This window comes from Acipenser ruthenus, chromosome 41, assembly GCF_902713425.1.
Source record: "Acipenser ruthenus chromosome 41, fAciRut3.2 maternal haplotype, whole genome shotgun sequence".
Classification (NCBI taxonomy): domain Eukaryota; kingdom Metazoa; phylum Chordata; class Actinopteri; order Acipenseriformes; family Acipenseridae; genus Acipenser; species Acipenser ruthenus.
This window is the reverse complement of record NC_081229.1, coordinates 3,601,820-3,623,092: the sequence shown is the minus strand read 5'-3', so window position 1 is coordinate 3,623,092 and position 21,273 is coordinate 3,601,820. Positions and strand designations below refer to the sequence as shown.

Here is a 21,273-nt window from a genome sequence, read left to right as displayed (position 1 = left end):
ACTTTATTATTGATTACCCAGAAATGCTCAGTCCACTTACTGGCATTGCTTATATGCAGCCCCTTGAGTAATTTTAATAGGTTAAATTAAAAAAAAAATAATTGAACTCAAATTCAGAGGGACTTTCAGATCAGAAATCTTTGTCAATGTCTTACAATAGAAATTACTACAGCAAAATGTTTATTCTTTAGGGAGGACAAAGAGTTAATTCTCGTGAAGTGGTTTTACTGGAAAAAAAGCCTATGTGTGGTTTTGAGGAGGTGGTTCTTGTTTATAACAATACCTGAGTGGTTATGAGGTTGCATGTAGTTGCTGAGCAAAATGTGAGGCATGAGGTTCACGATATATTTGTATGGATATATAAGAGTACATCTGATATTCTGAAAAACGTATGCTAAACAGAGGATTTCAGTCACAGAGGAAATAACAATTCTAGCCATTTTCAGGCGTGCACGTTCTTAAAACGGGAAAACTGTACAGTAACATTTCATCCACGAATCATATTATATTGCAAAACTCTGCAGCTGTAAATTAATTATTTTAAGTCTGTATGGTGCATGTTTATTACAGTGTTAAAACTGAGGTCAATTCAGCAGGTGTGCAAACAATGCGCTCATGATAGTGTCAGAAGACTATATGCTTTAGGCTGACGCACTGCGTTAAGATCTCAGGCATTCTGAACCGCTGCGTACGTGTTGCGTGGCCACAATGAATATAAAGTGTGAACCAGAGGATATGACGTGGTTGCTAATTCATTTACAAATCTATGATGTTCTGCGTTGTAGTTATCCTACTTTTAAAAAAACTGCTTATTGTTGGAATTTAATTCAGCATAAAAAAAGCTGTGATCATTTGATTTAGAAAATGAACATTCACTCTTGAAACAGGAACCGAAGCCAGAATAGAATACAGGATGCCACAAAAAAAAGTGCCAAACAAATTGCTGCTGTGTTTAACTGTTATTATTGTACTTTCTAGCATGTGGTTGAAGTGCAAAAACGAACTTTTTTTTTGCTTTAAAAAACACACCCACTTTCAAAATCAGTAATAGCATCAAGTTTGATTGTGATTGAAGGCAAAATAAAGAAAGCATCTATGATCTGACATGAAATGGAAATGAATACCTTTGTTAAAGGTTGATAATCATGTGATTCGTGTCTGATTCTGTGCATTTCAGGTCTAAATCAATGTATTTGGATAGTTGCTTATCCAATTGTGATGACACTTGACCTTCTTTAGCAGCAGTTATTGACAATATCAGAATCAGTTTTATATGACCTGTCCATCAGTTCATCCATCCTCTACTGTACTTTCTACATCACACTCATAAAAATAAACTCAGCTATAAAAAAAACCCACACATGTCTTGAAATACAAATTTTTATTCCTTTCTGAAAATGGTCTTCTCAAACTCAGACCCACACAAGCTTGACGGAAGTGTGTAATAATCAAATCTGACCTTTAAAAGTAAATCTTTGAATAACACATGTTCAAAAGCTTTGTTTTAGTGAGATAACTGCAAAGTAGAGCTGGCTGGTTCTGGCTGTTTAAACAGAGATATCATTTGGTTTTTTTTTACAATAAGACATCCCTGTAAAACTGTTAATCTCTCAGTTTTCAGCCTTAGTTTTTTTATCCCCAGTCGGGAACAGTAAAATTGTTTTTCTATTGCATTCACATTTTTCCTTTAAAGTACAAAACTGTATCAGTGTGCTCAGCAGGTTAACAGTAAATTGTTAGGTTGTGTTTGCACCATTCAAAAATTAAAAAAAAAAAATCATATTCTGTTTAACTTCCTGGACCATGTCTGGTTTTTAATTTTAATTTTATCTTGCTAGTGCCACCAGCCTTTTATATTTTTGATATAACACATGATTAAATGGTAATCTAATTTATGATCTCCATAGATGATCTTAAAGTGTCCTGTTTTCTCACTTTGTAATCCTGCAACCCTAAATCAGAGACATCTTTCATGTTACCTGATTATGAAGACTGGACTCTGGAATTACATATAGGCTGTATCAATGCTATTTTAGAACCAATCAACTGAGTGCTGATTGAAAGCTATGAGTTCATTCTGTGTTTGAAGTCAGCGCTGGGACCTGTGAGCTCAATCTTTAGATCAAGGGAGCAGCAACACGTGTGCAGACCTGTGTGCCTCTGTTAGTGCAAAAAAATACCTGCAAAGGAAATGTGCTGTATCTCTAACCAGCTTGTACATCTAGACACCAGCAGCAGATTTCATATTTCCATGTGGTCTCGCAGCACACAGAACAGCAATGTCTGGAATTAATAGCATGTCAAGAATTCTGCTGTTCCTCATTATCTGTGAGTATAATCTTTTCATTCTAGTGGTTTCATTTAGATCCTTACAGATGTAATAGTATGCAAATATTTTTAAGCTGAGGTAAAACTAACTTGCGTCTATTTTAAAAAGGTTCCAAAAAACGACTTATCATTAAAGAATTGCACGCACAGTTATATCATAGTGTTTGTTATTTGCTACAATCTAAAAGCTGCACTAAGAATAGTGGCGCCAGGATTAAAATGTAATAGTAGAGAAGAAGATTCATGTTTCTGTTCATGTTGGCTGTTCCAAGGGTTTGAACACGTGCAGGGGAATTATCTTTTGCATATCAGCTCCCGAAGATGTGGAACTGTTTCCATCAGAGTATGAAGATGGAATTTGATAACGTTCTTACCTGTGGTTTTAAAGATCGTATTTGTGAATTGCTTTTAACCTCCTGCTGCTGCTTCTCCTCCAGTCCACATTAACAAACAGATACATGCCTTATTCACGCTGTTCTTTGGTCTGTATGCTGCTGATGAAGTTTGAACCACACATGTCCTTATTGTGTTGTTTGCACATTGGAATTGTCTTTTTATTGTTTTCTAGGACACCTCTTGTAAACGAGGCGTTGGTCTCAATGGGTAAATCTGGTTAAATAAATAAATAAATCATTGTTCGGAAGGTCTTAGCCCAGGTGTTGTCAAACCTGGTCCTGGGGAACCCCTGTGTCTTCTGGTTTTCATTGCAACTGAGCTCTCAATTACTTAACTGAACCCTTAATTGAACTAATAATTTGCTTAATTAGACCTTTTTTTAATTGTTCTCAGCTCCGAAACTCATGTGCCATTCTTGTGTTTTTATAAGGTACAGTTCTGTGCAATTTACAACCAAATGTTATAAATCATTAAATAATTGAATTTGAAGCATTTCTCTTTTGCCTCTTGATTGTTTCACATGTTTGGCTCCAATGTGTTTCACGGCTCACATTTCCAAAACATGTCCCATTAAAACATGTCAACTTGTGTTTCTCCAATAGTGGTTTTACAAGAAACATGCGAGACAAATATCAGATTAAAATGAGAATGAAACAAGATAAGACAGAGATGAGCAGCACATTTTTACAATGAAAGCAAATTTAACCAAATTCTTTCATTAAAGAATTGTGTTTTACAATCAAAAATTGCATTCCAGTCCTGACACCCACTACAAACTGCCATGAAGGTGAACCAACATAATTACATGAAGAGGTTGTACTTTATATTGTTGAGATGCAAAGACTGGTGGCTGGTGGATCTACCAAGTTACCTTTTCATTGCTCTTTTGTAATTTGTGTACTATATACAGTTTGTTTGAGGGATCTAAAAATGTCAAAAGCAGCAATGAATTCCCAGTTTTAAAATGACAAGTGAATTTTAGCTGATGTTTCAAATGCACGTTTGTGTATATTATTATTAAATGGTGATTTTTTTGTTTTTTTGTTTAGCTGCTTCTTATCTGAAACACCAAGTCCAGTCAACGGCAGTTAAAGAGGTCCTTCCTGGAGACAATATAACTCTAAACTGTGACATCAAACATGACGGTGAAACCTTTTGGTTTGTACTTTATCCACAACAAGCTCCGATTAACATCTTTCACAATGCTTTAAAACTAATAGATAATACATCAAGCCCTGTATACTTCAATGGCTTCAATGAGTTTCATTCTTACCCCCTGCTGAACCGCACGACCTGGACTGTCAACATGAGGATAGACAATGTTTCTCAGCAGGATTTTGCTTTGTATTTCTGCATGGTTCGCGTGAACGGAACAATGAAATCTGGAAATTTAATAAAACTTGTGTTGGGTAAGATTTCTCTAATTATCACTTAATATAAGAACAGAATACACGCGTGTGTCCAGCCTATCATATTTCTGTATGACATGATTACATTCTTCAACATATCTTCTTCCTAAATGTAATTGTAGAGTTTGACATACTACAGTAATGCTTGTAAGATGTTGATGAAAGATGCACAGGTCTTCTTTAACATAAAGTGTTGAATATATCATCATTTCAGGGTATATGAAGGCTGTCTGTCAGACTGTCCATCTGTTTGTCACACCTATATTTAACATTTATCTAGAGAGCAGTTTATCGTGATCTGGGTATATGTGGACATGATCTGTCTGTTGATCTGTATGTTTCATCTGGAGAAGCCCTTGTTAAAATCTGATGTATATTCTTTAGCACAAGGTATTTACTGTATTATAATGCAGGGGTATGTGGAGGCTGTCTGTTTGTATGTGTCTCTGTCTGTATGTCACGCAATCTTTTCACATAGATAGAGATTCAATTGTGATGAATCTTTATCTGGACACACTTCAGCACAATCAGGCTGTGAGGGTAAATACACCAGTGACCATATGTCAGTTATATTTGATGCATACCATCCACAAAGGGTGACAGTAACTCACTGGTTTATTCAGTTTACTGAATCACTGATTGCATGGTATTCCACAATGAGTGAGAAAAGAGAAATCACCATTTCCACAGGCATCATGTTTCAAAATTTATAATCGCGATCGAAAGAATCAGGATTTTCTAATCCTTGTATCAGAAAATGTCAGTTACAAAATCAGTTTTCTAAAGTAAGGGTTTTTAAACATGTTTTTACTTTTATTGAGCTGTTATATTATGTTCAGCTAAGATATGAAAATAAATAAAATAAAATAAAAACATAAATATATTATTTTCGGCGATGATAGCGGATAGTAACGCTGCATCTTTTCTTATTAAAGTAAAACAACATGCGTGCATACAAAACCTCTGCTGATAAGAAAACACATTTTAAACATAGATTTCATTATAGCTGAAATTCGTAAAAATGTACAGAATTGCGTTATTTATTTATTTATTTATTTATTTTAGCGCATAACTCAACGTCAGAACCGAAAACAGAAACTAACAATGGTAAGGAATCCATATTTATTACGGGAATGAAAAAAACAGTCATTAATTAGTAGGCATGAGAGACACCACGGAGTCGGTGAATGTTGGCTGCAGTGGAGATTCTAATGCCTCAGATGGTCTGATAAGCCCTTGATGGAGTCATTCTGATGCGTTTAGGTAGTCCTTGTGGCCTTTAAGATCCACAGCTCCGCTGGTAGACCGGGGCTTGGTTCAAAGATATTTCAATGTTTTGATTTCTATAGCCTACCCTTCTGCTCCCTCAACCTATTCATTTACACAGCTCATAAAGGTACAGTACGTTATTAGAATTATATATAATTGTAGTGTTACTTTATTGTTATTGTAGAATTTAAAAAAGACGAGTAACAAATCCTGGTATTGAGATTTTGTTTTACCACTCCCCTTACGCCCTTATGGAACAAATATATATTTTAAATATATGGTAGAAAAATATGACCCTTCTACTTTTCATATATTGAAGTTGGTCCCTTTTCTATATATTTAAATATATGGATTACAGACTACAATATATTTTAAATATATCCCATATATTTTAAATATATAAATGGGCGAATTTCTATATATGAAAAATATAAGGATCACACTATTCTAACATGTATTAAAAAATATATGTTTTTTCCATAAGGACAATGGTAGGTGATCTGTTTTTTAAGGTAAAAAACTAAACCAAACACAATACAGGTCTACAAAGGTAACACCTTCATCATACTTGATATTTTTTTATGGATTTATGAATATATATATATATATATATATATATATATATATATATATATATATATATATATATATATATATATATATATATTCTGAGATGATGGCGGTTACGAGTCCATTTCTAATATTAAAGTAAAACAAAATGTGTGCATTCAAAACCTCTACTGATAAGAAAACACATTTTAAACATAAACTTTATTAGAACTGAAATTCTTGAAAATTAACAGAAATACGTTGTGTGTTTTTTTTTTAGCGCCGAACTCAACGTCAGAACCAAAAACAGAAACTAACAATGGTAAGGAATAGATATTTATTACGGGAATGAAAAAACAGTAATTCATTAGTAGATGTGACAGACTCGGTGAATGTTGGCTGCAGTGGAGATTATAACGTCTCAGGTGGTCTGGCCAACCCTTGATGGGGTCATTCTGAGATGTTTAATCTTTTGTATAATTTGTATACCCCTCTGCTTTGCACCCTCAACTGGCTACCTCTCTACTCGCATTCAATTCAAGACCCTTGTTCTTGCCTACCGCTCTCTTCACCACTGCCCCATCCTACCGCCAATCCCTCGTGTCTCCTTACACCCCTCTTGTCCGCTCCGCTCCTCCACTACATGCCTTCCCTCCCCTCTCCATCCTCCCGTCCCGCTCCTTCTCTTCCTAGCCTCTCTGTGGCGGAACCAGCTACCTGCGAACTTCAGGACTAATGTCCTGTTTCTGGTTTTGAAAACCGCTTAAAAATATAATTTCTACAGCTGTAATTTCTGAACCCTCTGTAACTGTCGTTTTGTATAAATATTTTCTATATATTAACTCACAGTTGCTACAGTGGCAGAGGGGGATTACAATGGCTCACCCGTGTTATTTCTAAAATCAATCACTTTACAAATCCAGCTTTTAGTATCACTGGGTGTATGGTCAAGAAAACATGTTATAAAATCCAATTGAGAGCTTAACTGTATGTTTACATGCAATAGCTGCAGCAAGTGAAGGCATCCACAGATTTCACATATTTTATTTGCGATTGCAGTTGGATATGTAGGTTCACTTATAATTGATCTTAGAAAGCTCTGACTTCTCCTTTAACTGAAATTCTTGGTTGATCATGCTCTTTTTGATTTTCAGGATCAAACTGTAAGCTGTGCTGTATTTTGCTGGGCTGCGTCTCCTTATTATTCATGGTCGTCTCCTCTGCCTTTGTCTGTTACTTTGAGAAAAGAGGTACTTTGGACAATCTCCCAACTACTTGTATTAAAAAGTATAAAGGCTGCATTTCTCTTTTTGTGTAGACTATCAGCACTTTACATCAAATCTAATGATTGTAACAGAGACATCCTACATATACTATAAAACAGGCATGTGTATTAGATATATGTCAACATTGCCATCAAAGCATTTAGAATTATTATAGTTATGAGATACAACCAGGGGCTAATTTTTTCCTTACAACTCAAACGCCAAAAAACTAGCGCTCTTGTTCATCAAATTAGTCCTGCAGCCACTGGCATTGTTCAAACACGGCCGGGCAAAGTTTTGACATGCAGCTACCAACACCAGCAATGAGGCACAAAACCCACAAGCAGATGGACAGCCTGAAGCATATGCTGTATGGGAGCTGCTGTAAATCAAGGTCATACTTTCGTTCTAGAAACAAAAATGGAGTTCCACTTCCTTAATGATAAGATCTGGTATCTTTGTGTTTAAAAATTAACCCCTGGCTAATAAGTAACATAATTAGATACACTAGACAAATGTTTTGACTAGGGCCTCCATCATCCACCTGCTCACATATGTAACTGAGATTGAGCAAGAGGATGATGGGAAATGTAGTTCTGAGAGGTCCATGAAAAAACCTTATGTAAACAGTTGTAGCAACACATGGGAACATGTAACACAGTAAAATCAAAAGGTCCTTATGACCCCTTTAAGGCCATTTCTAAACTATGAATTTAAACTTAAGATTGAAAAATGATTTTGAAATGTTTGTTGGTTCTCCAAATGTCTGAACAGGGGCTAAGGGTGCGAGAACACACGAAGAGAAGACCAAGGCGACCAACTCAAATCCTGTTCTTGAGGTGTCTTTCTTTATTATCACTGCTCAAGACTTTTACCAAGGAATTAACTAATTAGATGCATTCACCTTTGTCTCTGATACACACTTTATAGTGTGTTTTTAAGCCCCTATTCCTTACTACAAACAAACATGCAGTCATGGTTTCAAGAAACACATCAATTAATTTAGTTTTTTGTTTTGTTTTTACAGCAGGAAGAAGAAAGAGATGTACAGTACGCTAGTGTGGATCTGAAAAAAACTCCCAAGCGCAAAAAGAAAATAAAAGTTCTCCAAAACGATGTGACGTATGCTGCAGTCAAGCGCTGAAGTCGTTCTCCAGCAGAGGTTCCTGCATTGAAATGTATGTTCTATCAGTCTGATAGAGGAACGGACAAAAAACTTCCTCCTGAATGCATAAAACAGAGAGAGTCCAAGATTCTACGCAGTGGCCTATTTCTGTACATTTATAAATGTGTTTTATTTAATCAATAATTAAAGTGCATATTCAGTATAACAATGAAGGTGGCAAGTCAATCTAAATAACATCCCTGCAGATAATACTGAATACCCAACACTGTACTTCCCCTTAACTTCCCAGATGATCAACGAAGTTTTCATGTGTGTCAAGTCTAGAAATTTGGATTCAACATATCTATTATTAAGGGCAGCAGTGTGGATTAGTGGTTAGGGCTCTGGACTCTTGACTGGCGGGTCGTGGGTTCAATCCCAGGTGGGGTACCCTTGAGCAAGGTACTTTACCTAGATTGCTCCAGTAAAAACCCAACTGTATAAATGGGTAATTGTATGTATAAATAATGTGATATCTTGTAACCATTGTAAGTCGCCCTGGATAAGGGTGTCTGCTAAGAAATAAATAATAATAATGAAAGAGTTTGGTTAAATTTGCTTTCATAGTAAAAATGTGCTGCTTATCTTGTTTCATTCTCATTTTAACCTAATATTTGTCTCACATGTTTCTTGTAAAACCACTATTGGAGAAACACAAGTTGACATGTTTTAGAAATGTGAGCCGTGAAACACATTGGAGCCACACATGTGAAACAATCAAAAGGCAAAAGAGAAATGCTTCAAATTCAGTCATTTAATGATTTATAAAACTTGGTTGAAAATTGCACAGAACGGTACCTTATAAAAACACTAGAATGGCACATGAGTTCCGGAGCTGAGAACAATTAAAAAAAAGGTCTAATTAAGCAAATTATTAGTTCAGTTAAGGGTTTAGTTAATTGAGAGCTCAGTTGGAATGAAAACCAGAAGACACAGGGGGTCCCCAGGACCAGGTTTGACAACACCTGGGCTAAGACCTTCCGAACAATGATTTATTGATAAATCCATTGCCTGGATAAAGGCGTCTGCTAAGAAATAAATAAGTATTAATAATAATAAACACAATTTTATATTAATTGGGACACTCTAGAAAATTGTTGACTGCAGATATGTTTTACTTGATTGTATTTTAAAACAAATAATAGATGCTAAACAATTGTATTGAATAACATAATAACAAAAAAAAAAGATTTTGTTTATTTATTTAATATTATTAATATAGTAAATGTATTGCTCCTGCTGTCTTTGTAACTAGCATTGTAGTTTCCACATCAGCTGATCTGTTTTGGTAATAAGCTAATCAGATAACACTTGGGGTGAAACTGCACTGATGCCTTGCACATATATTAGTCATTCAGCGGACGCGACTTACAGAGGCTAGGGGGTGAACTATGCTTCATCAACAACTGCTGCTGCAGAGTCACTTACAATAGGACCTCGGTTTTACGTCTCTTTTTTTTAGGGGTTGTTGGCACATGCCTTCTAAATGGAGGTGATGAGCGCCCTCTATCTTCAATCTTCAGAATATCATTTACTGATGCTACTTTGATTTCTATATCCCTTAACTTCCTATTGAATCTGTTTCTTTGCAGAGTATATGTATTGCATTTCCTGAATATATGTGCCACTGTTTCTTGATCACTACAATTACTACATAACCCATCATCATGACTCCCAATCCTGTATAAATGATGATGTAATGCAGTGTTTCCTAACCTGAGTCTATTACTATTAGTTTTTCCTCCCTGTTTTTCCCTTTCCCCATGTTTATATTTCCCTACTTTTGAGGGATTTTTATAATAAAGTCTTCCCTTTCCACTGTTCTTGCCATATATCCATTATCTTTTGGTTTACGTCTCATCTGAAAGATAGAGCACAAGTCCTCAGATTCTCAAGGTCACACACAGTGAGCGAGTGGCTGAGTAGGGATTAGAACCTGGGTCCTCCTGGTATCAAGTCCTTTTCTTTAACCAGTGGACCACCAAGCCTCCTAGTTATTCAAAAATACAAAATATATATCAGGAGACATATTTTACATCTGAACTACTTTTTAAGGGTCTGAACTTGAGACATTTCAGATGCTTGCCAACAATAAACATATAGGGACTGCAGAGTTAAAATGCTAATTGCTAAATATTCTCAATGTACCGTATCAAATCATGCGTCACAATTTGACTTGTGGATGTATTGTGTTCCCTTTACAACACCTTGCTGCTCTGTAACTGGGGATCAACGTGGAGGAACCTTCCCACATCCTGGCATTTGCTGCACCTTCCAATCTGTATTAGAGACACTTCAACAAAAAAGTGTTTTGTATTTGTGATTTAAGAAAGCATGCAATTGGGCTAATTTGGAAAATGTGAGAACGCTCTTGAATAATGAGATGGTTATTCATTGTGGCCATTAATCTATCTTATTTATTTATCAGCAGTAGGAGGTGTTATCTGCTATAAAATATTGACAGAGGTATATTATGCGCTGATATGAATAAGGGCGGACAGTCGAGGCTGGGCGCTATATCTAGCATATACGGTATATCAGAAAATACGTTACAGGACCGGAAATGCCCTTGTTTTCGCGATTATACGGTTAACACGGTGCCCGTTCATGACTGTGAGTTACTGGACAATGCGATACAAAAAAGTCAGTGTTTAATGAAGCTATTGTAAAATATGTTATATTGAACATCTTTTGATGTGTTTGGATTTATAAGCACAGGATAAACTCGTGAACGACAAAGGAGTAAGGTCCGAGGCGTGTCTCGGAGGCAAAATTTTTTTGGCAAGGGTTTATCCAGGTGACGGTATTGTTATGGCCAGGTAAGGTCGCATGAGAATCGACTTGAGCATGAGTCCCTAGGCTAAATACATCTTCAAGTTCAATGGCCAAAAGGAGCCAAAAATCTTTCGCTAGTTCAGTTCAGTTCACGAAGGGGGAAAAATGCGTTTGTGTGAACTACATTGAAACAGAAAGTGAAACTTAAGTGCCGTTGACCAATTTAGGAACCATTACTTGTAAAATGGTCATGGGTGTTTAAAAAAACACATTTTAAAAACATAAACAAAAGAACTGCTTTGCGCATCTCATATTAACTTTAGGTCATGCACTGTATAGAGATGATGTCTATGTGGATGCACTACAGAGAGGTGAGCTTTGCACACCCATGCAACACAAAAGTCAGCTTTGGGCCTATTTAAGTGTAAACAGGAGTAGACAGGTGAATACCGCGTGGAAATTCTGAATTATAGAGGTCCGGGGCCGGTGATTGGGGATCCAGAACCGTGAATCGGGGATTAATTAGAAAATTGCTGCTGCTGTTGTTATTTTGAATCTAAGAATGGCCATTTTTCAGGCTGTGGAATAATAATTTAGTACGTACCTCGGAGTTCAAACTGAGCGTTACAGCCACTGACTCATTGTGTGACCCTGAGCAAGTCACTTAACTTGCTCCGTCTTTTGGGTGAGATGTAATTGTAAGTGACTCTGCAGCTGATGCATAGTTCACACACCCTAGTCTCTGTAAGTCGCCTTGGATAAAGGCATCTGCTAAATAAACCGTAAAGCAGTAATACTAGACTATCTATTTTAAGCACACATTTCAAGATCAGTATTTATTCCGTGTCTTAGTGGGCACTTTGGGTGAACAAGAGAACCACAAACTGAGTGGAGGTAAAATGGAGAACAGATGCTTCTCCGCAGTCTTTCTGCAGTCTTATACAAGTATATTTATTGAATTTCACCTTTATCCGGTTTACAGGACCCGGATTCTCATACGCCTCATTTTTGTTCTGCCTTTGAGCCTCCTCCATTCTGGTAAGTCCCCAGTCATATTGTTAAGATGAAATATGAAGAGAACCGCTTCTGTTAGTGCCTGGAGAAATGCACAATCTGTCTGCCAGTGCTGGGGTCAGTAATAATTACAATTCCAGCAGAATTGTTTGCTGAAATTACAATTGCAGTGCAATTGTGTTCAATTACAGTTAGTTCCAATTATGCTTCACTTTCAGGACTACTAATCCCATGATGCATTGCGAGTTACCATAGTGCTCATGCGTCAATGCCATTTCTGTGAAGCCGCGCAAAAACGTGCACTCTCCTTGCAGACAGAAGTCGATGTGTTTTCATTAAAATGCACAGTACTTTAAAATGTATTTGCAGTGTTCTGTAATTGCAATGTGATTTCAGTGTTACTGTAACTTCAATAGAAACTGACAGTGTGCATTGAGCGTAGACCCCTGATAATACAAACGTTTTTGCTGGTCCCTGGAAATTCGTATTTGAAAAGTGGTGCAGAAACAGTTTTGAAAGTTTAGCACCCAGAGAGCCTACTGGTGCTAAATGGTCAAACCCTGCTCTAATCAAGCCCTCCTCCCCTGCTCTTCAATGAGTGTTTTGTGGATGAGTATGGGTGGGATTAGTCCAGACCCAATGAGAAATAATCTAGGGTTGCTAAGGAATAAAAATGGTGAAGAACATTTAAAAAATTGAAACATGTCTACTGGCTCCAGAATTGAATGTTGCTGCCGCTATAGAAGGTACCATGGTGCCAGATTTGCACCCCTGATTTAGATCCTGTCTTCCCCTGCAGTCTCTTCACAGACAGTCCAGGTTTCTGCACAGGTTGGGGGGGCAGCAATCCTGCCCTGTGTTGCACCGACGCTGAAAGGAGTTCCATTGGAAAGTCTTTACATTTCCTGGAGGTTGGATGACCGGGTGGTGTTTGAATTTGAAGGAAAAAGCGGACAATCCATTTCTTTGTTGCAGAGCCCGGTAGAGCTTCCCAAGAAAGCAGAAGGTGACTTTTCACTCAGTCTTCACAAAGTCACACTCGCAGAAAAGGGCACCTATGAGTGCTACATCAAGGAAGGAAGCAAGCCCCAGAATTTCTTTCAGAAAGTCATACTCAGCGTTTCAGGTGAGGAATTGTCCCAGGCTTTTAATTGAGTTCGGACACTGCCGATTTATGGCTTCATACCTTATAATTAGGGCTGTATTTTTTTCACAGTTAAAAAAAAAATGCCTTTTTGATGCAACAGCTTATCTATAAATTGTGTTTTAAAATACTTTCATATGACAATAAAGCTATAAAGGTTTCCCTGAATAGTATTAGTCTTTGATTACAAAGTCCAGTCCAGAGAAGTGTGTACCAAATGATATACCCCTTAACTACCATTGCATTGCTACTGTGGTGCTGTCTGTATGCATTGCCATTGAAGAGCGTTTTAGTGAGTTGTTTGAATGGAAAGGAGAGCTGTTTAACAATCCTCCTACATTTCCTCCAGCAGCCCTTCCTACAGGCTCCCCCACTGAGACCAGTCAGTCTGGGAATGTAACAGCGACCACAGAAGCCCCCCCAGGGAATGGTGAGTTCATGAGTTGATGTGCTCTGATCATTCCTGTATACCTTATACAGCAGAGAGAACAAAAAAAAAAAAAATCCAGGAAATAATATCTAAAGTAAGACTAGAGTAGTGTGTGCAAACGAAAGTCCAGGTCCCAAACAGGAAAAACAGTTTACAGTGAGGCAGGGTGTCTCTATATTAATAATTTCTTAGCAGACGCCCTTATCCAGGGAGACTTACAATTGTTACAAGATATCACATTATTTTTACATACAATTACCCATTTATACAGTTGGGTTTTTACTGGAGCAATCTAGGTAAAGTACCTTGCTCAAGGGTACAGCAGCAGTGTCCCCCACCTGGGATTGAACCCACAACCCTCCGGTCAAGAGTCCAGCACCCTAACCACTACGCCACACTGCTGTCTGTGGCAAGGCTGAGCTAGGACCCTTTTTTTTAAGGTTCTTTCTACATTTGTATGTGCTGCTATAAAACAAGCTCCCCACTGCTAAACATTACACAATAAAGCATAGTAAAGAAATAACTTAATAACCTTAATAATTTTTTATTCGCTTAGATTCTATATATCGGGCTCCACATGTTTCTGCATGACCATAAACAAAGAGCTTAAACCTCACATATATACTGTGTGTATATATATATATATATATATATATATATATATATATATATATATATATATATAATATATATACTGTATATAGGTGAATGTGAGATCTGCAATGTGATTTTTTTATTATTGTCTTTTGTTGTCTTTATTAAAATGGTGCACTAGAGGTTATCATCAAGTTAATTAACCTTTTTTTTCTTCTTTTTTTCTAGAGTACTCACAGAATGCAACAGTCATCGCCCTTGTAGTAATTTTAGTGCTGCTTGTCATGTTAGTGGCTGCAGCTTCGTTGTGGTATATCAGAAGTAAAAGAGAAATCCCTGCCAGGTGTATGTGTCTGAAGAAACCAGCAGAGGAGCGTTCACCTGAGGATGAGCCCATGAGATCCAGAGGGAATTAATTACTGTGTCCTTTAGTGGGGTGTTGAAACTCGTTTTTTCAGGAGACTAGGTTTCAAGACACTGTGTGGCACAGCAGGAGAGACTTGGGGTTTCATACAGCAAAGTTGCCTCCAACTGTTCCTGAAAAAGTGGCTTCATGTTCCCTCAGCTTAACACATTTAAATGGTTTGATCCCACTAAACACTAGAAGACACTAAACCTTTAAATGTAAATGTATGTCATTTATGTAAATTGTTATTGTGCGTGACTCTCTATAGTGCAGACCTTTTAATGAAACAGTAATGGCTGGTTTCACAGACCCAGATTAGCACTCATCTTGGTTTACCTTACCTGGGTAAGTTCAAGACTAGTGCTAATCAAGGTCTGTGAAACCAGCCATAAGATTTGTAGAGTATGTGCCAGTGATTTACATAGTGACTAACATCATTTTGACATAAAACAAATCTGTTGTCCACTACAATAAAGATATATTTACAGGATCTGTTCCCTGTTAATAATAAAATCAAGACACTAACCAAGTTTAGTGGTTTGATAACAATAAACACTAGAAACGGATACTAAATAAAACGGATATAAAGTCTCTTGTGCCTTTTAAATTAGTTTACAAATATAAATGCATTACTTAAAAGCACTGTCTTTTTTTCATCATGCTATTTGAATTTATTAAAATGCTATATAGTGGAAATGCTGTGACTTGTACCTATTGTTCACTCTGGTTAATGAAAAGCTTTAATGTATGTACTGAAGATTTATATGCATTCATTCTGCTCAATATTAAAGTTTAAACCTTTAAGAAATGGAATTTATCCTTATGAAGCATGTTGTGGTATATAGCAAGGTAACGTCATAGCGTACTGAAATCATGGTAAAACTGAAAGAAAAATAATAAAATAATAAAACGACATTAAAAAAAAACCTACCTGTACTCAAGATGAAGGCTGTGTGCCTTTAAAGGAGCTGCAGAAGCTGAAGTAAACTTTGCTAGCAACTGATCTGCAGGAAACAGCAGTCTGGGGGAGGGATGGTGAAGTCTTGTCACTTGACCACAATAACTGTTTCTTGGTGGTTCCCCTGATAAGGCTGCATGTCACCGGAAAGGGGATGCAGTGAAAGCACGCCCCCCTTTCTCTTTGGGGGTGGGGGGTGGGGGTGAGAGGAGAGAACCCTTTTCTCCCGAGTAAACAATTTGTATTTAAACAGGCCCCGGTAGGACTGGAGCATTCGCATGACCCCACTACAAGGAGATCTAATGCAGACCACACTTTTTTTTTTTTTTTTTAAATGCTTTATTTCTATAAGATGGCTGTGCTTGGACAGGAGGAAGCTTAAAATAAACTCAAAAGGCAGCTATTCCATAGAGAGAACAGTACAGTCCATACAGGCATAAAAAACAGAAGACTATGAAACAAAACAGCTATAAGCAAAGCAATAAGAGATTTGTGAAAATGTAGTTGTGAATGGTAAACCATTCTTTATCCAGGGTGACTTGCAGGTGTTACAGGGCAAGGCTACAATGCAAGCTTAATATATACAGTATAGTTTACAGTAAGTCCAAATCCTTACTGCAAACTATACAGTACGTGGGTGTAATTCTGAGTTCTGGAAGGACGTCTTCTGTTTGTTTGGCTGTAGGTGAGTTTTAGCTGCAGGTCAGGATCTTTTCCTCCAGGCTGATCACCCAGAGCACACCCAGGTCATATGACACGTGCTTGCTTTTCCCGCACATGCTCAGATAGGTCCAGCCAGTGCCGGCAGGATTAGCAGCGCTGACCCCGTCCCTGAAAAAAGAAAAAGATAAAGATAAAAATCTAGTATTCGTGGTCGTTTCTTTTGCTAAAACATAATTCCTGGGCGGTGCTCTTTTCAAAATAGAGCGGACATTTTGAAAAGAGCTTTGAAACAGACTTTAAAGTTAGAAGTGTAAAAAGTTGTCAGGATGTTAACAATGAAAACAAAGATGACAGATACTTTATTTAAACAGCTGTAGCAACACATGAGGATGTGGAACTGTATATTTTTCCCAACCCCACTACTTACTCTTTAAACTAAGAAGATTTTATTAACAGCAAATGGCATCTCTTACCAAAAAAGCTGGAACAAGACAGACATAATGCAGTCAAGCAAGTGAAACTGTAGCATGTCACTGAGCCTGAATGCACAAAGCTGGTTTCATTTAAGGAGCCGGCGCGCTCACCTGCGGTACACGTCCTTAGCAGAGTTGACCCCGTACACGTTGCCGTCAGTGGACACCTCGATCATGGACAGCGCTCCGGGGACCTGCTGCCACGCCTTACTGCCCATGCAGGCATCCGGGGTCACCCCCTTCATCACGTAGATCTGGTCGGCCGAGTTCACCCCCCAGCAGCTGTAGGGGCCACAGGAGTAGTACTTGAGGGCCCCGGGAAGCAAGTTCCAGGGAATGGAGGCCTCGCCACCACGCGTGGTTACCGTGGCATCGCGATTCAGGCAGAAGATGTTGTCCTGCATGTTGACTCCAGCAACGAATTGGTCGCCTCCCGCGTCAATCTGCTTCAGTAGACCTGCGAGGAACGTATCAGGGTGAGGATGGCAGGGAGGGGAGGAGCCACTGTTATGGAGAGGATCCAGGCAGTCTGAAGCCTGCTTTAAATATTACACTGTAAAACCTGTTGGAAGTACTGTATGAGGCTGCAGGGCACAGGCAAGCTGTATAAAGCCAGGTGACCAAACCTGTGGAGCAGGTTTAAGCAGTCTGGTTGGAAACTGTGGATAACACTAGACTCTCCCATACTAACAAGGAACTACAGCTATGGCCAATAGTTTTGCAGTATCACCCTATAGAATGAATTAATTTCGCTTCATTCAATTTCGATTTTATGTGATGCTAAACTTTTGGCCCTAGCTGTACACGTGTATCCTTTATAGCCCTGCAAAAGTTGAATTGTTATCACACATGTTACTTAAGAATAATAATAATTAAACAAAAAGAAGTATTTATTTATTAGGACTGGGTTGCGGTCAGTTAATATTCTTCTGGATTGATAGACTGACCGGTACCTTGAGCTTGTACCCAGCGTCCCCCAACCAGCTTGTAGATGAGATTTCCCGTGTTGACGCCCCAGACTCCAGCGGGCCCCACGGTCACGTGTTTGAGGGCACCTGGGAGCTGCACCCAGCTGTTTCCGTAGCGAGTGTAGATCGAGTTTCCGCTGTTCACTCCGAACACCTGTCCGTTACTGACGTCGATCTGCATGAGGCGGCCGTCAATCTCTTGGCAGACCAGCGCTGGAAAACACAAGGAAGCATAAAAACCAGAAGCACACAGCAAGCAAGCAAGCAAACGATGCAACACACGCACACAGAAGCAAACCACCACAAAAACAGACACACACACATACAGAGGCAAACGAACGCAAAAACAACAGACGGACACGCACACACAGAACCAAAGATGCATGCATCACCCCTTCACCCCATTTCAGTCCCTCTTCAATGGCGGCAATTCTTTTTTTTAGTCAACGGCTAAAAAGTACAGTAGTTGCCTGAATTAGTAAAGTGCCGTGATAGCATGTAAACGCTTCCCAAGATAATACAAATGCATGTAATTAAAATTCCACTTAGTGAAGTAAACTGACTGATACAACTTATCAAACTGCTTTCTCTACCTGTAACTCAGCTAGAATTGGACTTAAGAGGTCTAACTATGGGTAGTCTTTATGGAGGACTGATTGCATGGAAGAAAGAAAGAGTTTCAGCATTTATTATTATTATTATTATTATTATTATTATTATTATTATTATTATTATTATTATTATTATTATTATTAATTTCTTAGCAGACGCACTTACCCAGGGCGACTTACAGTCGTAAACAAAAAAATACATTTGAAGAATCACAGTACAAATATTAATACAATTAAGAGCAAGATAAAATACAATGAAATATAATTTACCTTCAGATTACAAACCCTACCCCCTCCCACCCCCAGTCACGCTCACTTACCCAGGCTGGAGCCCACGAACACAGCCAGGACGAGTAGAGAAGCTCTCATGGTTGCTGTCAGAGGAATCTCAGCAAGCCAGGCTTGGTGTGTCGCACTAAACCCAGGAGAGGGGTTAATATACAAAACCAAACGCCCTGGGGTGGGAAGACCCTAGAGAAACAGGACAACCCTGCAACATTATCTCTGTGGGAAATCAAATGTGGGCAGATTGAAGCAAATATTTGAATTGAATCCACAGCATTGGAACTCATCAATGAATTGAATTCAAACACTGCTGTAGCTGCTGTAGTTATTATAGACTGCACCTTGCACAGAAACTACTCAGACAATTAGCTACCAAAATAATTTCAGTGAATCTCATCTGGTATCTATTGCAATCTCGCATTTCCTTATGTTAAAGATGTATGGATTGTGTTTTTATTTATTTATTTATTTATTTATTTATTTATTTATTTTTATAAAAAGATGCAGTCTTTATTCCCATGTTGTTCTTCTATTGAAGCGATGTGGCTGATATATCTAGGCCTATGAGTTGCATCTGGGAGTTTGAGTTCTTGTAAGAAAATACAATTCAGACTGTTAAAGATTTTTTTTTTTTTTTTTTACTGTGACTCCTTTTAAAAAATGGTTTGCAGTTATGGCCAAAAGTTTTGCAGCACCCTATGGAAATAATTAGTTTTGCTTCATAAAGTCCAATGAAACCTGCTGAATAATGTGACGTTAACATATTGAATTACATACCGCTTGGTAGTTTTTCCACATACGTAAGAGAAAGAAAAAGCCCACGTTTCGAAATATAAACATGAAATACTACTGTACTACTATTAAGGCTTTCGGTAGATTTGTTTTATTATTATTATTATTATTATTATTATTATTATTATTATTATTATTATTATTATTATTATTATTATCATTTTGTAGTTTCTTTAATTACATGACGTTAAATAAGATCTAAATTATGATCTCATTTTTTTTTTTTTTTTTATGTCTCAATCCTATAATTGCTACAAAAAATTCAGGGTATGTTAGACAACGACCCTCAAGGCTAAACCAAGGCTGGGGAGCCAGTTTTGAAACAAGAAGAAGCTGTTTAGCCTGTCAAGGCTCGTCCCTTCTTAGCAGACTATTTGTATAGGTTAAAAAAAACAAAAAACTGACAGCAACGTTTATTGCCTAACCTTAACGAACCCGCAATAAGTCCTTGGAAATGGCAATTTTCTTGATCAATAAGCTCCAGTATCTTGTCTTTTGCTCGTATTTCTTAAATGCTCCAAACCACACAGATTTAATGAATAATCACTCACCAAACCATCTTACAAAATATTTAAATTTTTTATTGAAAGACATCATACCTTATTTTAGACAATAAACACAGATCCTAGTATTTCTATTCATGTGCCCTTCTGTTTTAAAAGCAGGGCGTGTTGATTAGTTTCTCCTTGTGCTGGGATCGGCTCGGATTCATGTTTTAATAAAAATGCTATTGCAATGGGTTTGATTCTACGAAAATATCTTTGATCCTTTGGTCTCAAACAGCAGCAGAGATGAATAACAATGTCATTACAGGTGTAGTAAACTTTCAGAACTCTTATTATCTTTCCTTGTAGTCCATTAATTACACTCTCTCAGTTTGTTCATTCGGATACAGACAAGCTCTGACACTGAAAAAGTTTGTAGCGTTTTATTTTAAAACTCCTTTTTTCTTCAGTTTAAGTAAATACATTGTAACAAGTCTTACAGCAGCAGCAGATAAGTCAAGCTTTGTATTCTTTCGTATTGTTTTTTTTAATGTTTTAATCTCAAGGCACTTTGTAGCGCTTTTCAGAAGAGCCATGTGTTTCTTTTACACCTGCTTTGGTCTCAAGCTGTGTAAAATAAGATTTTAAAAATGCTAACTTAGCTGTGTATACAGGTTCTCACATTTTATTTATTTATTTATTTATTTATTTATTTATTTATTTATTCATGTGTTGGTTAAGAAGTGTTTTAAACGGTTTAGCACGTTTTTAGTCTTTTTTTTCAAAACTAGACGCGTCTCAGTTCTCTGCAGGTTTTAACAGTTCACATTTCTCCGCTTTTAAACTGTTTTTCACGTTTAAGTACACGCATTGTAACCTTGTTTTTAACATTTTACTGCTCATTTTATTTTCAAAACTTGCTTTATCTTTCAACACTATACATTTGTGTTTTACTCGTTTTATTTTTCAACACTACCCTTTTTTTACTGCTTATTTTATTTTTGATAATAAAGAATATAACAAACTGTATATCCCTGTTTTCAAACTTATTTGTATTTTTCTAAAGTCCTGTTTAATTTTGTTTTTCCCGATTTTTACCTCGAAATGTTGTTGATTGCTCGGGGATGCAAGATATCAAGGGGGTACAGGATTCACTTGAGCATGAGTCCCTAAATACATCTGCATTTGTAGAACTGCATTGAAATAGAAAGTGAAGCTAGGTGCCGCTGATCAATTTAGGAACCATTGTAAAATGGTCATGGGTGTTTAAAAAAAACACATTTTAAAAACATAA

At 37.4% G+C, this 21,273-nt stretch overlaps 3 protein-coding genes across 5 annotated transcripts; 2 read left to right on the top strand and 1 right to left on the bottom strand.

Annotated features, from left to right (window-relative positions):
* Positions 1-2,031: 2,031 nt before the first annotated feature.
* Positions 2,032-8,922, top strand: LOC131709069 (uncharacterized). 2 transcript variants are annotated; one of them, XM_059010844.1, is made up of 7 exons: positions 2,032-2,328; positions 3,774-4,133; positions 5,199-5,240; positions 6,232-6,273; positions 7,106-7,201; positions 7,991-8,055; positions 8,247-8,922. In XM_059010844.1, the coding sequence occupies exons 1-7, from the start codon at positions 2,280-2,282 to the stop codon at positions 8,358-8,360; spliced, it is 768 nt and encodes a 255-aa protein (XP_058866827.1). In that variant the 5' UTR covers positions 2,032-2,279; the 3' UTR covers positions 8,361-8,922. The 2 variants fall into 2 exon arrangements, with proteins under 2 accessions (XP_058866827.1, XP_058866826.1); XM_059010843.1 differs by having other exon boundaries at positions 2,033-2,328; positions 8,244-8,922.
* A 2,078-nt stretch (positions 8,923-11,000) lies between these two features.
* On the top strand, positions 11,001-15,552 carry si:dkey-22i16.9 (ICOS ligand). Of its 2 annotated transcripts, none has more exons than XM_034919226.2 (5): positions 11,001-11,200; positions 12,139-12,194; positions 12,970-13,296; positions 13,667-13,744; positions 14,567-15,552. In XM_034919226.2, exons 1-5 carry the CDS (start codon positions 11,193-11,195, stop codon positions 14,752-14,754), a joined length of 657 nt encoding a protein of 218 aa, XP_034775117.2. In that variant the 5' UTR covers positions 11,001-11,192; the 3' UTR covers positions 14,755-15,552. The 2 variants fall into 2 exon arrangements, with proteins under 2 accessions (XP_034775117.2, XP_034775116.2); XM_034919225.2 differs by having other exon boundaries at positions 13,664-13,744.
* A 472-nt stretch (positions 15,553-16,024) lies between these two features.
* LOC117971185 (fish-egg lectin-like) lies at positions 16,025-18,848 on the bottom strand. Its single transcript, XM_059010846.1, has 4 exons — positions 18,738-18,848; positions 17,792-18,019; positions 16,950-17,295; positions 16,025-16,533 (listed from the first exon to the last, which is right to left on the bottom strand). Exons 1-4 carry the CDS (start codon positions 18,784-18,786, stop codon positions 16,395-16,397), a joined length of 762 nt encoding a protein of 253 aa, XP_058866829.1. The 5' UTR covers positions 18,787-18,848; the 3' UTR covers positions 16,025-16,394.
* Between the last annotated feature and the right edge of the window lie 2,425 nt (positions 18,849-21,273).